Source organism: Dermacentor andersoni, chromosome 11 (genome assembly GCF_023375885.2).
Source record: "Dermacentor andersoni chromosome 11, qqDerAnde1_hic_scaffold, whole genome shotgun sequence".
Lineage (NCBI taxonomy): Eukaryota > Metazoa > Arthropoda > Arachnida > Ixodida > Ixodidae > Dermacentor > Dermacentor andersoni.
Window position 1 is genome coordinate 97,943,889 of NC_092824.1, and position 15,682 is coordinate 97,959,570.

General features: G+C 48.1%; 1 protein-coding gene across 2 annotated transcripts in view; it reads right to left on the reverse strand.

Moving 5' to 3' along the window:
• LOC126538976 (uncharacterized) overlaps positions 1-15,682 on the reverse strand; it is a 121,948-nt gene that overhangs the window by 82,658 nt on the left and 23,608 nt on the right. For both annotated transcript variants that reach the window (XM_050185662.3, XM_055075200.2), the window contains exons 2-3: positions 12,386-12,661; positions 9,966-10,238 (exon numbers count right to left, since the gene is read on the reverse strand). In XM_050185662.3, the coding sequence (XP_050041619.2) occupies positions 9,966-10,238; positions 12,386-12,661 (549 nt within the window). The remainder of the gene's footprint in view (positions 1-9,965; positions 10,239-12,385; positions 12,662-15,682) is intronic.

Consider the following 15,682-nt stretch of genomic DNA (forward strand, 5'->3'; position numbering starts at 1 on the left):
TTGTGTGGTCCGTGCCCCCACAGGTCGTGCGCCGACGCCCATCCGATGCGCGCAACCGCCTCGCGACGTCTCGTAATGGGCAGGGAGGGCACCGGGCGGATCGCGGCATTATCGGCGTTATTCGCGTCAGATCACACCTCCCGCCGAAGAGAGCGAGCTCGCGCATGCGCACTCCGTCCACGCATGGCCGTAGAAATCCGTCGTGGACGCGCCGGCCTCGGCTGGACCCACCGCGCAGTGTGGGCCGGTTACGGACACAGTTTCGACCGTTATGGACGTTCGCACACGTCTTCCAAAGACATGCGGACAACCGATGACTGCAGACTCGTACCGATGTCACCGTGAATTTCCGCCATCAACCGCTGCTTTTGTATGTTTATTTAAATACACAATATTAGGGTTAGCTGACAAGTATGCGCCCCCTAATCTCTATATCGAGTGATATAACTGAACTTTTGGTTTACTAAACAATTTCGATCGCTAGGAAATAGAAAGCAACGCTTGTACTATACCGCGAGACGTAAGAATACTGCCTCTTATTGGGATAAGTAAAAGGAATGCCTGTAAGCCTGTTACAAGGCATTAGGCGCAGCCAAAAAGAAATATTCTCAGGACTTGCCCTTACTTATCAGCAATATTCCTTGAAAAATTCTGGGAAGTAATTTGCCCTATTAATTATACTAAACGCATTGCAATACACGATGTAAAATGAATTCCGCTTTCTGATCAAGATGGTCGTGTTATTTCGAAAGCGTACTCGGAAATCGGGAAGACTGTTCAATGTGCCGTTTGTTCCAGAGCAAAGCTTCGCCTTCATGGCTCCAATCATTGCGTCCACGAGATCATTTCATTTTGCCCAGAGTGCTGGCTAGATATGGGGAACGTGTTCGTGCTTGCTATGTTACAATTGTTCTGAATGACCTCCCAATTAGTGTGTTCTCCTTAGGCAGTCGGAAAGACGTAAAGTCCGTTATCTTCAATTTGTATGCTTGATTTGATTCCCCTTTTCTTCCTGCCTATAGTCTAGTTATTTTTGTGATGTAAACCGATAGTGGTGCATGCTCTAACTCGTCTCTTGCTACCGGGTACTCCTCCCAAGCCGTCTGTTGGGTTGGGCAGGCCCATAATTGTACCCTGTAAATCCGCACATAAAGAATGTATTTATTATTATTATTACTGCCTCTTCTAAAGGTGCCTCTAACCTGATTACCAGTCTTAAAGCTTCTACTTCGTTCGACATTAATAACGTAAACTCAAAAATGCTAATGAACACTACAGTGATTTCCAGCCGCATTGTCTCATTTTTAACCAATCATTATCATCTGGCGGACTACCTAGGAACGGGAAGATCGCTAAGGTCGTTCCCCTTTTCAAGTCTGGTGACAGGCACTCGCCTGGTAATTATCGACGTACTTCACAAACATGCATATGCTGCAAATTACTTGAGCATGTTATAGTGTCCCATGTCTATGGTCGCCTTGAATCCAAGAAGTTCTTATTCTCTAATCAGGGTGACGCCCCCTCGACATTTCTCAACTTTGGGAAATCCTATCGTGCTACTCGTTCCGTACCTGTTAAAATGTACCACATTAAGACAATAAATCTGAAATCTGAAAAGGCTACTCATGTGACACGCACTTATTTGAATTCACGACTGACCTTCACTTTAACACGAACGCTAAGACTAAACAGACTGACTCTTTCTTGATTTATCTAAAGCTTTCGATACTGCACCTCATTGCCATTTGATTTCAACGTCGTGTCCCCTTGGTCTAGATGCATTAATACCATCTCGGCTTCGTAATTTCCTGTCTTTGCGTCAGCAATATTTTCACTACATATATATATTTCAATATATAGTGAATAACTTTTCCCAAGGCAGTGTCATCGGTCAATTACTCCGTTTAATATACATTAATGACTTGCCCGCAAACGTATCATCCCCAGTTAGATTGCTCGCTGAGGACAGCATTATCTACCGCAATGATAAATTTTTCTATGACCTTTCTACCTTGACCTAACCTGCAGTCGGTGCAAAACTTGGCAGAAGTCCTTTTGAAAGCGACTGGGCTAGACGCACGGCTTTAGAGGTGCCACAATGTTGTGAACTTCAGCATACGCACCTGTTCCCCACTATATCATCGGCATCAGCAGCAGCAGCAGCACGCGGCTCTTTTCCTCCCCATGCCCCCTTTTTCGAAGTGTTGAGAGGCAGGCCAGAGCAAGCTATAGCTCAGGCCGAGCTCTCTGTCTTTCTGTGAATAAACTCTCTCTCTCTGGCAGATGTCCCTTAACGCCTCTGTAAACGCAAATCAATTTCTTTTAGCCGCAAACCGCCCCTGAGCAAGATGCGGGTGGACGTTGCACAGGTGGTGGCAGAAGTTATTCCGAAAACCTCCTCTAGGGCGTGTTTGACTGCCCGTTGGTTGCTTTGTGACGAGAAAGAACGCCATTTACTAGGCCGTCTGTAGACTTCTCGTGGATATCTATGTTCTACGGATATGGTTTCTCTTACTTTAAATATATAAAATGGAAAAGAATACATTTTTTTGTAGGGCCAGCTATTCGGAAGTGCCAAATACACTGTCTTTTTCGGCTTATAAACATTCATATGATCAACAGCAACAACAACAAGAACAATAATAATAACAACAACGACGACAACGACAGCGACACTGCTGCCTTAACGATAGCTGTGGCAGCAGTGTCGTTGTCGTCGTCATCGTTGTTGTTGCTGCCATAACGATAGCTGTGGAAGGCTTACTATAGTATTAATTACTAGTTTTACTCATGTATTCGCAGTTTATTTTTCATCTTGGATTATATATGTATTTTATGTTATTTATTAACCAAATTCTTTTATTTATTCAATCATATTACCACCCAATTCGTGGCCTATCCCCCATAGTGGGTTTGTGCCATTGATTGAGGCTTCTTCATAATCATCATCATCATCATAGCTGTGGCAATTGCTGATAATTGTTGTTATAGTTTCTAAGTGTTGTGATAATTCGTGAAAGTGTTGTGATAAGTCGTGACAAATGCTGTCGCAAATACAGACATGATTGCCGTCACAAAACGACGCTTGTGCCACACTTTCAGGTGCCTTAAAATTCTTGAACATTGTTGAATACTGCGCTTCCTCAGATAACTTTGTGAGACTTGTATGCGCGCGTTTTAATTTGTGTGCGTGCGTGCGTGTGTGTGCGTGCGTGCGTGTGTGAGTGTGTTTGTGTGTGTGTGTTTGTGTGTGTGTGTGTTCGTTTATGTTGTGCATTGTCATCTTTAATTTATTTCACCCTTGCGGCACGGAAACTCGTGTCCACAGTATACACGAAACAAGTAAATAAAACATTTCCCTGAGACGTCCGGTCACTGCAAAAGTTATCTCCCATTGCACATTTCACTACACGTCGCGCCATAACGGCTTAGGGGTCGCTCGACTCCGCATCGTTTCCGATGCAAGAAGCGCCAAAACATGAACCGCACGCAATGTCATTCCAGCAAGAAAAAAAAAGATAGAGAAGCCTCAACGAGAGGGAAACGATAGCGCATAAAAAGAAAAATAATGTGACCAGTGAAATTTATACGCGAAGCAACGGCACCACCGGTTTTCCCGTTTATCGTACGCACGTGTTTTGCGTGGCAGACGGCCAGTGAGAGTGTAGAAATGGAAGCGAAGTTTTCTGTTGCCGCTATCCTGCCCCCCAACCGGCTTTAATTTATTCCCTCGGTGCAAGGAATCACCACAGGGCGCAGAAAAAGGAGTTAGGTTATCTGTTTCCGCAATCCTCGGGGCTGAAAACCGTGAATGTTATTGGCTCTGCAAAGAAAACAGGATTTCAATTTAAAAGAAAATGAAAAGGCGGCTTGCGTAGTTCGTTAAGGAAGAAAAACGTGGCGAGGCTGGAAGCTGCCTACGCGAGAGCACGCAGGGAAGGTGTCATAGAATCGATAAGAACCGGGTATTTCCCGCTCCCGAAAAGAAAGAAAGAGAGAAAAAACAACGGCACCGCGCAGCCTACACGTTTTGAAAGTGTTGCCTTCAGAGAGCGTCTTCGGGTAGTGAAACGTGATGGTATTCACTCTAGTGCGAATGATAAGATAAACGTGAAATAATGAACTTCTCGCGCTGAAGCAGAGAAAGAAAGCTAAGAGCGGATCACAGAAACAACGTAAGAAGACAAGAAGGAAATAAAGGGAAAGAAGGAGAAATGGTGACTAAGACTCCGGAGAAAAGGCCGTCGATGTCCGTTTTTTACAACCTTGCCTCGACTCGACTCCGCTCCGGGAGAAAGTTTAGTGAACTGTTCCGGAGATACGGAAAAAAAAAAAACGCGAGCAGCCAAGCCTAGCCAAGCCGGCGAGCCAACGCGCTCGTGACAGCTGCGCCCCTCCGCGGCTGCGGGCGAGGGGCCGTTTTAAAACTTTCACCCGCGCTTTGCCCGATAAGTGCGTGGACCCTTCGCGCATCGCGAACGAAAAGCAAGAACAGAGCGTCCAGTATTTGTCGCCACTCTCCGCTTTCGTATCTCAAGCGAAAGTCTCGGAAAGTTTGCGCACGTACGTGATCCTGTCGGTAGTTCGACAGTGCCCGCTCTTCGAAGCAGACGCGGAAGAAAGCAGCCAGAAAAGGTGCAACAGGTCGTGGAACCCGCTAGCGTGCGAGCACCGAATGCCGTCAGCGGGCCGCGGAAGCTTACGTACGACCCTCGAACGTCTATCTCTTGTATTTTTTATTTGTTCCCGCATCTTACGTATTCATCTAGCGGGCGACCGCTACTTACTGCTGCTGCTGCTGCTGCTATTGCAGCGTCACCTCGTGGTGTGTGTCACGCCGGATAACCCCCCCCCCCCCCTACACACACACACACACGTCCTGCGTCGCTGGCCGTTAGACGCGGGCGAAAGTCGCCAATGAAAGCGGAAGAGTATGGAGGCAGAGCGAGAGAGATACAGCGGCGGCATTCGCTTTCGAAAACATGCCAACCGGATTTGGCCGTCGCTCTCTTCCGGCTGCATATGTACGGGAACCGAACAGCAGTGCCATACGCCATGCCAGCTTAAAGAACACGCTCTCACTCTCGTTAAAGGCGCACACGTGGTGTGTTTCCGCATTGCGCCACTAGGGGGCGCCAACGAGTACGAGTTTGGTACTTAAGAGGAACTTTACTTAAGAGCAAAAAACGAAATCAGGAAAGAAACAATTTATGATAACTCAAAGGGAAGCTCATTACTTTTCGAAGCGACATCAGGATGCCTTAGAACACGCACCTATAAAGCGAGATATAAGAAGGAAGAAGAAGCATGTGCTTGCTGCGGTAAAGCTAGGGAAACGACAGAGCATGTTTTGTTAGAGTGTGAAGACGTCTGCCCAGCAGTCGATTTAGACACCACTGGCTTCCTTGAAGCCCTTGGGTTCAGCGAGAGTAGTGGAAAAGCAAACATGTCCGGCAATAGGGATTAGTAAGAGGCGATTGGAAGGCTGGTGGAAGAAAAGTAGGGAAACGACAAAAAAAAAAAAAAAAGGAGACGTACAAAAGCAAAGTTTGCAATAGGCGATTAAAAGAAATTCGGTTGTGTGAGTTCATAGTGCTCTTCTTTTTTCTTTTTTCTTCTTTAACCTAGGTAGGACATTGGACAGTATAATGGCAAAAGCTTGGTGGCGCGGCCCACCGCCCCGTTCTAAAGGGGACGCTCAGAACATCCATCCATCCATTGGTGCGAGACATGAAACTGGGGTCGCCACAGGCGTACGCTACTCAGTAATATAGAGATAGAGGTTGTAACGAAGAAAGAGAAGGTCAATGAGGGATGGAGGATAGATGTAGTAAAACCTGATTATAGTTCAAGCAGACTGGGTGACCATATGTCGCCGCCCCGTTCCAAGAAGGATGTAATTAAGGCCGTCAAAAAGAACCACCATCATCAACAATCACGGTCATCCTCGCCGTCATCGTTGGTGTAGCGCACAAACTTGTTACAAGGCACAGTAGAGATAGGCGGAATGCTAGATAGATTACAATACGTATATAGTAAACCATAATTAGCACATGCCGGTTAGGTGACTACGTGTCATGACCTCAAGTCAAATGGGATGCCACCAGTGATCAGTATCATCATTGGTGTCGTCGCAGGCCTAGGATAGGATAGGGATAACATTAATAAAGTGCCGGCAAACGACGGTTTAACGCGTCGTGACGCTGGCCAAGCGTCGACCCGGGGTTATACCCTACTCTGTACTAGCCCAGTTGGGCCCGTTTGTAGTGGGTCATGAGGCTTGTGCTTTTCGAGCGCACCCCGGGCCTCCTGACGCAGGCCTAATTAACATCGCAAAATGGAGACAGACGGAATGCTATATTGCAAACTACACAGAGTAAAGTTCAATAGTTCCCACATGCTCGGTGATTAAGTACCACCTTGATTCACAGCTCCTCCCCATCTTTCATCTCCCACTCCCGCTCCCATGTGTAGGGTAGAAAACCGGTTAAGCTAAACTGGTTAACCTCCCTTCCTTTCCTTCTCCACTTTTTCCTTCCTTCCTTGATTCACAGCTGATGACATTAGCAATCGTCACCGGTGCAGTGTGCAACTCGGGTTTCAAGGAGGATGCTCATATTACTCTCTTCTGAGAAGGAATTAAGCAAGAAATGCCGAAAGGAGGAATAAAATAAAGAAAGAAGAACTAAAGAAATAAGTACAGGAAGACAGTAGTAATAAGGAAATAAATAAAACGGGAAGGAAAGAAAAGCCTAATGGATTCGGCAGTAATCAAATGTACTTAATTAACGGGAAAAACGAACAAAATGACGCAGAAATGGCAAACATGAAATATTGGAAGAGCGAACGAAGAAAGAACACGAAAGGAGGAATGCAGAAAGGACGGAGTAAAATGCGATAGGTCAAGAAAATGGAGAATAAAAGTAAGCGAATGTAAGGACAGGAACTCAATAAATATATAGCCCGAAAATAAGCGAGTAGACAAATACCGCGCGAGATTGCCTTTCCAGATCGCCAGAATCCCGCCTGCAATCTCTTCGTTTCCGACGGTTCGCATGCCTCAACTTGAAAATGTCGCCGAACGCGGGGGACACTTTTTTTTCTGTCTCCTTCCGGTCGGAGTGGAACGAACCGCAGATGGAGTCACTGAACGGAGATGTTCGATTTCGCGTGCCTATGGCTGCGAGCATGCCGCGGCAGGGACCAACATCCGGGGGGGGAGAAGGGGGTGGGGGGTAAAAATGAACCACCTGCTCTGTCATTCGCATCGTGTGGGGAATGCCTAACTTAATTAACAGGCACGTCGAACTCGGGGTACGCGTTCTAGTAAGTGAAAAAAAAAAAAGAAAAAGGCCGCGGCGTTTCGCAGATCGTATAAGGATACCGTTCAATACGAATAGAATATAGCCGGTCTATAACAATGAAGAGTGTGGCTCGTCATCGAAATCTGTACGAAGAAGCGTGATCCGAGTTAACAAACAAACAAAGAAACAACAGAGCTGAAGGAAATGACAAACACGCGAAACAGTACGTGCGATGTGACGGGTTCCTTGGCCCACTCCCTTGCGCTGTGGGAATGCAAATAATCTCGCGCTTACATCGCCTTCGCAGCATTGGGATACAAAGACGCAACAGGTTCTCATAGCAAGAACTAGTTAGAGTCAATAGGACGTGAATAGATCGTGGCACCTAAGTCGGAAGCCCCGGGGGCTGTTTAGCTGGTTGTTGCCCACCGCCGTTTCCTCTGTCTTCGGAATGACTGTCTATGCCAACGTATTTGCAGGATCCGTACGATCTCGGGAAAGTGAAAGTTTCACCGCGCCCCATGTATCCACCGACCAGGCGCCTGCTCCGGAAATAAACATGAACTCTAGGTGTGTGTCTCAGATTTCATTTATCCCAGGGAGATTACACGTTTTGTCTTGTTGCTGGTCGGTGATTACAGTTGAATCAGAAACGAGGCGTCGACAACCCCGGTCGTGTCTTGCACTACCGCCACTACCGCCAACTTTGTTGCGAGTACGGGTAACAATGCCATTATCATAGTGTTTACGTCCGGTACAGGTCGAAGACCCTTCCCAGAGATCTCCAGCTGCAGGTGCACGTCTGCAGACATCACCCTCTGTCTGACAATGTATTTATCTTATCATTATATCTAATCACGTGCTACCCTCTACTGGATTCGCCAACGCTCCAGTCGCTTACTTAGCGCAGTCGCGATACTTTGCTCCCATGCTCCTTAGGATGGAAGAGACGCGATTCCATGTGAAAGAACGACCCGACAGGAAACAGTCCGTACGTATCTCACATTCTGAGCCGTTTCTTATCCGTACAACTAACGACGTCCAGCTCGCCAATACACTATTAAAATAATATTTGCGTTCTTTGAGAACACAGGATTCCCATAGCCAACAATATAAACAAAAACAACAAATTGCACCCTTTGTGGCGTATGCTTGTCCCGCCAGAATAATCGTTACCTACCGCCACCAGTTTCAAGGCGTGCCACCCAACGACATCGACGGCTACGGAACTTGCAGCTCTTCGCGCTGCACTTCGTCTCGTCAGCCAAGGACAACTTCGAAGATGGTCAATATTCACGGACTAGAAGGCAGCACTGCAGTCTTTACTGTCGTCCCTGTGGCGCGGATCACACGAACAACTGGTATTCGAGATTGGAGAACTAATACACACCTTGACTGGGAAAGGACACCACGTGACATATCAGTGGCTTCCAAGTCATTGCGGAGTCATAGGTAAGGAGCACGCCGATAACACTGCTCGATCGGCTCTTCAAGGCGACGAAGAGGAGCCGATGCCACTATCAAGTACAGATGCCGCTAGAAAACTTCGGATGCTCACCCAGGTTATCACTTTCTCCATGTGGAGCACACGAAGTTTTCAAGGCAACCGGCTGCACCACCTAGACTCTTCTCTCTGCCTTCGCATTACAGCTGAAGCTATCCTGCTTTGTCGAATATGGCTAGGGGCGGCCTTTACGAAGCTTTCTGCTTTCCGAATCGGACGGTCCGACGACGCTTCGTGTGATGTCAGAGAGGATCGCTCGCACTCGCGATAGCGCGCTTGGACCAAAGACCTTTAACAAAGGAAACCATTTCAGAATGCCGACATGAGAAGTCATCGCAGCGGAGGGCGACTAGGGCTCTGTTGCAGTTTTTAAAGACAACAGACTTGGACGAGCGGCTGCAGCCTGAACTGACGTTTAAAGTTCTACAAGTACTACTGCGGCGTGCGGTAATTCTATGTGGTGACAGTGACCGACTGCGATTATGTATCTGTGCTCTCTTTCTTTCTCTGTCTCTACTTTCCTGTCACCTTAGCTCCCTCTCGCCCAAGCGTAAGGTAGCAAACCGGATCTTCTCCTCTGGTTAACCTCCTTGCCTTTCCCCTTTCTTCTCTCTCCGTCTATCTTGCGCCCTTTTCGTCTGTTTAAATCTGCGCACCCGGTGACTCCGGGTTACGAACTACACGCGCTTACAAGCCTGAGATAGCGTTTCTGACAGGAATGTAGTGAACGCAGATTGTTCAATGAGGTAAGTTCACGCAATGTCGATTACAGTTTGGGGGCAACATAAGCCCCGAGGGGCGTGAATAGTTATTCGGAGTGTGGGCGCGCATCAAGGCAGCCCCCACTTCGCGTGTAGAGAGAGACAGAGAGAGGGAGAGAGAGAGAGCAAAGGCAGGGAGGCTAACCAGACTGAGTCCTGTTTGCTACCCTACATGTGAGGAGGGGCATGGAGAGAGAGAGAGAGAGAGAGAGCAAAGGCAGGGAGGTTAACCAGACTGAGTCCTGTTTGCTACCCTACATGTGAGGAGGGGCATGGAGAGAGAGAGAGAGAGAGAGAGAGAGAGAGAGAGAGAGAGAGAGAGAGAGCATGAGTCTATACCGCACTTTCACTTGCGCTTCGCATGTAAACCAGAAAACAGCGGAGATGGCGACTCACCGTCGACGCAGTTGCTCTCCAGGTACTCGTTGGTCTCGCCAGAGGGCACGAAGTAGCGGTCCCCGACCACCGAATGCCGGTCCATGTCGCTGATGGCGCATTCGCCAGTCGACGGGTCGAAGTTGGCCGAGCGGCACTGGAACTCGGTCTCGTCCAGGCACATGTCCATGCACTCCTCGCGGGCCACCGCGTGCAGGCGTTTTCTCGCCAAGTCTCGCAGCGCGTAGCCCGTGACGCGCTCGAAGGCCCAGTCCCGACTGCAGCGACGTTTCCCTGCGGAAAAACAAAAGCGTGCAGCCATGAGGCAGGGCACAACGCGCTTAACGGGGAAAACCTATACTCCAGTATACATCAAGCAAGGCACGATCCTTCACCTTTGGAGGTTGTTAGCACACCTATGTTCCACTGGGTATAACAGGGACAGTTGGTATTATTCCACACCTTTAAGAGTAGGATACTAATGAAGCGGGTGCAGTTCTACGCTATTAGGCGCATCATTGGTATTTCGCACAATTTTACACTTATTCAACCTATGATTCTATACCTGTGGTAGTGTACACCTACACCAATGTGAGTCGATAATATAATTCTGCATCTTAAGATACGATTCAGCACCTTTTGAGGCATTAACTTACACCATTATGAATTTAGGGTACCTTTCTGCGCTATTTCATACGGGGGGGGGGGGGGGGGGGATCGGATACTGATACAGAACTTGCAGGGAGTAGGGGGGAGGGCACCTATCCGGGGTCCCTACCCCCTTCCCTGAGTTACGCCATGCGCAGAGCACCACGGAAAACTGCCCCGTAACAGTTTCGAGACGATCCACTAACCCGCCTTTCCAGTCCAGCAGACTCATACAAATTTCGTACCCGCCTCCATTGAAGGACCACCAACACCTCACTTCCTTTAACAACCGGAGCTCTTTCACCGGCTGGAAATAAAGAGTGGGAAGGAGGGGCTAGTGTGGCTCCTTTGATATAAAAGCCTGCCGAAGTACTCTACAAAAGCAATTCACCTCTGTAATAAGGGAGGCGATGAACGGCCTCTTTTCTTCCGTGTGCCTTCAGGCGAAACGATGACGAAAGCCTCCGCATGTGAAAAGATCCCATAGGACGGAGCATCTACCGCCGGTGGTGAAAGAGTCCATGCTCTTGCGAGGTTAGCGTGCCACGGTTGGCTAACTTTTCTATACACGCTACGGGAGCGCGGGATGAAAATTTGGGGTATTCAAACACAGCGGGTGGCCACGGGCTCACATTCTGTGAAAGAAGATAGGTAGCTCCTGTAGCGCTAACTTGCCGCGAGCGAATTTAATAAACGTACGCCGGTCTACGCTTGCTGGGCAGCCGAGACAGAAGCTGTTGCGCTAAACATACTATTATTCAGGAGTGCTGAGTAGCCAGTGAGCTGAGGGTAGCTTATTTCTCGAAGTCCCTAAGGTGGTGGTGGCAGCTAAAGGACCGCTTTCTATGAAAGACGTGACGTGACGTTACTTTAGATTCGTTAACGTTGACGTGAACTCATTTTATCCGCAGCGTTCTCTGGCGGTACAGGACGCATTTCGGCTTCTCGTGCTCTATCGGTAGCCGAGACTGCAACCGTCACTTCAGACTTATTACTTCAGAACGCTGGGTAATTTGCGGCCAAGATAAATGTCATTTGTGAAACCGCAGTTGTTTCGTTTTTCGGACGATTATGAAGTTAGGAATTTCTGGAACGACTGTTCAGACCGGGGTGTTGTTACTTACAGATATGTTACAGGTGTGGGCAAGCAAAACACGCACGATTCTGTCAAGGGGCGCAAGCGAGCGCAGTGAGAAGCTTTCAGTGCGCTGGAACCTTAAATCAGTGGAGGCAAGTGAGGGCGAAATGGATAATCGCTATTAACGATAACGACTGGGACAACGACAAATAACAGAGAGGGCTGCTACAACACCTCTACTCACACTGCTATTAGGAGCAGCCGAACTCCATGTTACGTACTACTTACGAGGCTACCACTACGATTACTACATGCTATGAGAATAGCGGGCATGGCTATTTTTATGCAGTCCTCGCGCGTGTCCTGTTGTTCCCCACTCTGTCCCAGTATGTGTGCGCTGTTGACCCTTTCAGACGTCCATCATCGTAATTTTAAAATTGCTGTTGTTAATTCTATTACGTTACTAGACCTTGGGACGTGTAGTAACAACTACTACTGAAAGAGTATACTACTACTACTACTACTACTACTACTACTACTACTACTACTACTACTACTACTACTGCATCTACACACTGACACTGCTACTGCTGACACTATTACTACACCACTAAGGCTACTATTGTTTGATATGGAACCTGCAGTAACAGCAGTACAGTAGCAGTGTAGGAGCAACAGGAAATGCTTTCGATATCCCCGCTGCGACAGTTCTCACCGAAGAGGCATATCTTTTGCGCGTAGAGCGTGAACACGGGAAACTGCGAGACCGCCAGCGACGCCGGCCGCTCGGTGGCGCTCGAGGTGAAGAGGACGCACAGGCCGGTCTCGAAGTTCACCGACTGGCACGACGCGTTGCGGCGGCAGTGCTCCAGGCAGTCGGTCAGCTGCAGAGTGCCGGGCTTCAGCTCGATCGTGTCCGACGGAGCGCTGTACACGTAGCCGGTGACCAGCTCGAACGTCAGTCGGCCGTTGGGACAGCTGCCGCCCGGCGCTGCGAAAGACAAGAGAGTACGGGATGAGTGGCCGTGCAGAGGGAAAAGGTGGCTCGCGAAGCGATCATAGGGACACACCTCTTCTTGTGTGAAAAAAATAAAGAGATAGATAGAAAACGGTCTCGCAGGGAAACCGAACTTGCTTCCCCAGTGTAGGGTAGCAAAGCGGAGACTGATATCTAGTTAACCTCCCTGCCTTTCCTATTCATCTCTCTCCTATATAGGAGGGAGAGAGAGAGAGAGCAAATTATAAAGGAAAGGTAGGAAGGTTAACCAGGACTGAGCCCGGCTGGCTACCCTACACTGGGAAAAGGGAAAAGGGGACGGCAAGATTAAAAGACGAAGAGAAAGTCTACTGGGGATATCGTTCGGTCACTCATTCCGGATGACAGACGCTGACTCAATCCAGTAGCTTTCAAATATCGCAGCAGGGAATGCTTACGAAACTTAAGGGGTAAGGTGGATGCACGTTTTAGGTAGAGCTACTGTGCAGGCTTGCAGGCACATTAGTTTTACGTAGTTTTACATGTAATGTGGCGCCCTCTGTACATATTTGCGAGTTAGTTGTAGTTATTTATTCACAAAGACCCCTAAAGGCTAGATGAGCGGGGGAGAGAGAGGGGACAGGGAGGGGGGGGGGGGCGGCGATAAATTTGTCACATGAAATGATTTACAATAATACATTTTGAACATTAGGTCACACACAATATCCTAAAAAGGAGAATGCTTAGAGAGGACACGTAGAGGACGTACTATTTGTAAAATATTGAAACTCTAACGCAGCGCCGTCTCTGTAAAAAGGAAAGCCTTAAAGGGACACTAAAGAGAAAAACGATTTCTTCTGCAACAGTCAATTACCTTTCTACGACACCGAAAACACCGCTCTTACCACGATAAGACGCTTGGTAAACGAGAAAAACCGCAAGAACGAAAGACGGGTGGCGACACTTTGTTGACGTTCCCGCATCTGGTCGCTGTGACGTGGCGGATTTTTATGGCATCTTCTCGGGCCTACGTAATTATATCGCGGTACAGATTAACTGTGCTGTGTTCTACAGGAACCAAATATACAACATGGCAAATTTCGGGAAGTTTTACTCAGCCAACGCGGCCCAATTGCGAAAACGTACTTTGGAATCCCTGACGTCACACTGACGTACCGGCGTCGGGGTTTCGGCGCGAAATTCGAATACTGATACTTCGACCTTCATTTTCTCATCAAATAAACAAACCATTATTTGAAATGACTGCCTGCAGGGTTCTCAAAGAATGCTTTATTAGTCCAAACTGATTTATTGTTTCGCTTTAGTGTCCCTTTAAATAATAATAAAAAAAGAAACAAGCCTACCCAACAATTGTGAGCGCCGTCAACCACATCAGTATTTACATAGTTGGTGTCGGGCTTTGGAATACACGTGGTCACTGCGACGCCAGTTTGATTCGCACTTGCAGCAATAAACGAAGGTTTTCTTTTACGTATCCAAGAGATCTTGCGGGGAGTCATCGCACGCCGGACACCAAATGTACCGCTAAAAGAGCCCCCATCAGTTTACATTGCATCAATCGAGTTGTATAAGAGGCTGTATAGAAATACAACGAGCAAAACGGGAACAAGGTAAAAGCGGGAGCCAACGTTTCGGCGAGTGGACATGTCTTTTTTTTTCAAGGCGACCACCTCCCGCCTTTCCCGTGTTTTCCCTTTATAGTATACAGCGTTTTAGCCTAGTCTAGCTATAGCAAGTTGCCCAGCTTCCTCACACTGGTGCCACTATTATCGTTGACGCCAAAATTAAGGCGTCGCCAGGTCACCGAACTTCGTGCATCTTCGTTGCCGGTAGAATTTTCTTAAAAATTTATTATCTCCTCCAAGTTTTTGACGGCGATCTTCTCGGAACAACTTCGTGTAATTTTCTTATCTTAACTTCTGGATATCATTTGCAGGCCTTGAGCCTGCAGCGCACCTGTGCATACGCCCTTTGTTAACACGCTGACGTCACCGCTGGCATCAGACTTCGCAGCGCCGACACGCCGAAAACAATGCTGAGTGGGGTGGTTTCGGAGGCAATGACAACTCCTCAGGAATTTCCCCAGACATAGAAATGACAGGCGCAAGGAGAGCTCCACCCTGAATGTAATAATCCCTCGCCGTAGCAGACATCGTGGGTCCCCACGACTGTCGCCGTTCGCGCGTCAAATTATGCCGCCGTCAAGTTGTGAGCAAGGAACAGACGGTCTGTTCCTTGTGGTAGACGCTGTTTTTTTGTGTGTGCGTGCGTGTGTGCGTGTGCGCGTGCGCGTGCGTGTGCGCGTGCGCGTGCGCGTGCGCGCGCGCGTGTGTGTGTGTGTGTGTGTGTGTGTGTGTGTGTGTGTGTGTGTGTGTGTGTGTGTGTGTGTGTGTGTGTGTGTGTGTGTGTGTGTGTGTGTGTGTGTGTGTGTGTGTGTGTGTGTGTGTGTGTGTGTGTGTGTGTGTGTGTGGTAGTATTATAAGTGGGCTTCACCCACTTTGTAGGTAACTTCTTGACGGAAAAATGACAGCATTAGCTGTCAGCATTCCTGTCAGCACTCCTGGCAGCATTAGCTGTCAGGAGTGAAGAATGGGAAAAAGTGTCGCGTGAGGCACGCGCCAGACGTTTCAAAGAAAGGGCGAGTTTGGCACGAGAGAAGCGTGCGAGCGATCGTGGCGATAAAGAAAGAAAACAGAAAGCGCGATCGTGGCCGAATGGTTAGAGCGTTAGATCGTACCATAAGTCATGGAGGAGGAGGAAAGAAAGGGAGAAGGCAGGGATGTTAACCAGAAAATCATCGGTCAAGCATTCACCCAATGTGTGCACGAAATCGCAAGTTTGTAAGACATACGAGTTTTTTTTTTCTTGTTCTTTTTTTTTGCGAACAGACTTTTCTTTTCAACGACGGAAATGTTTAGCTCAAATTGGTACGCGGACGCAGAGAGAGAGAGAGAAAAAACAACAACATAACAGCATGCCGCATGTTGCCTTAAGTGTCACTGTTTCTTCGTCAGT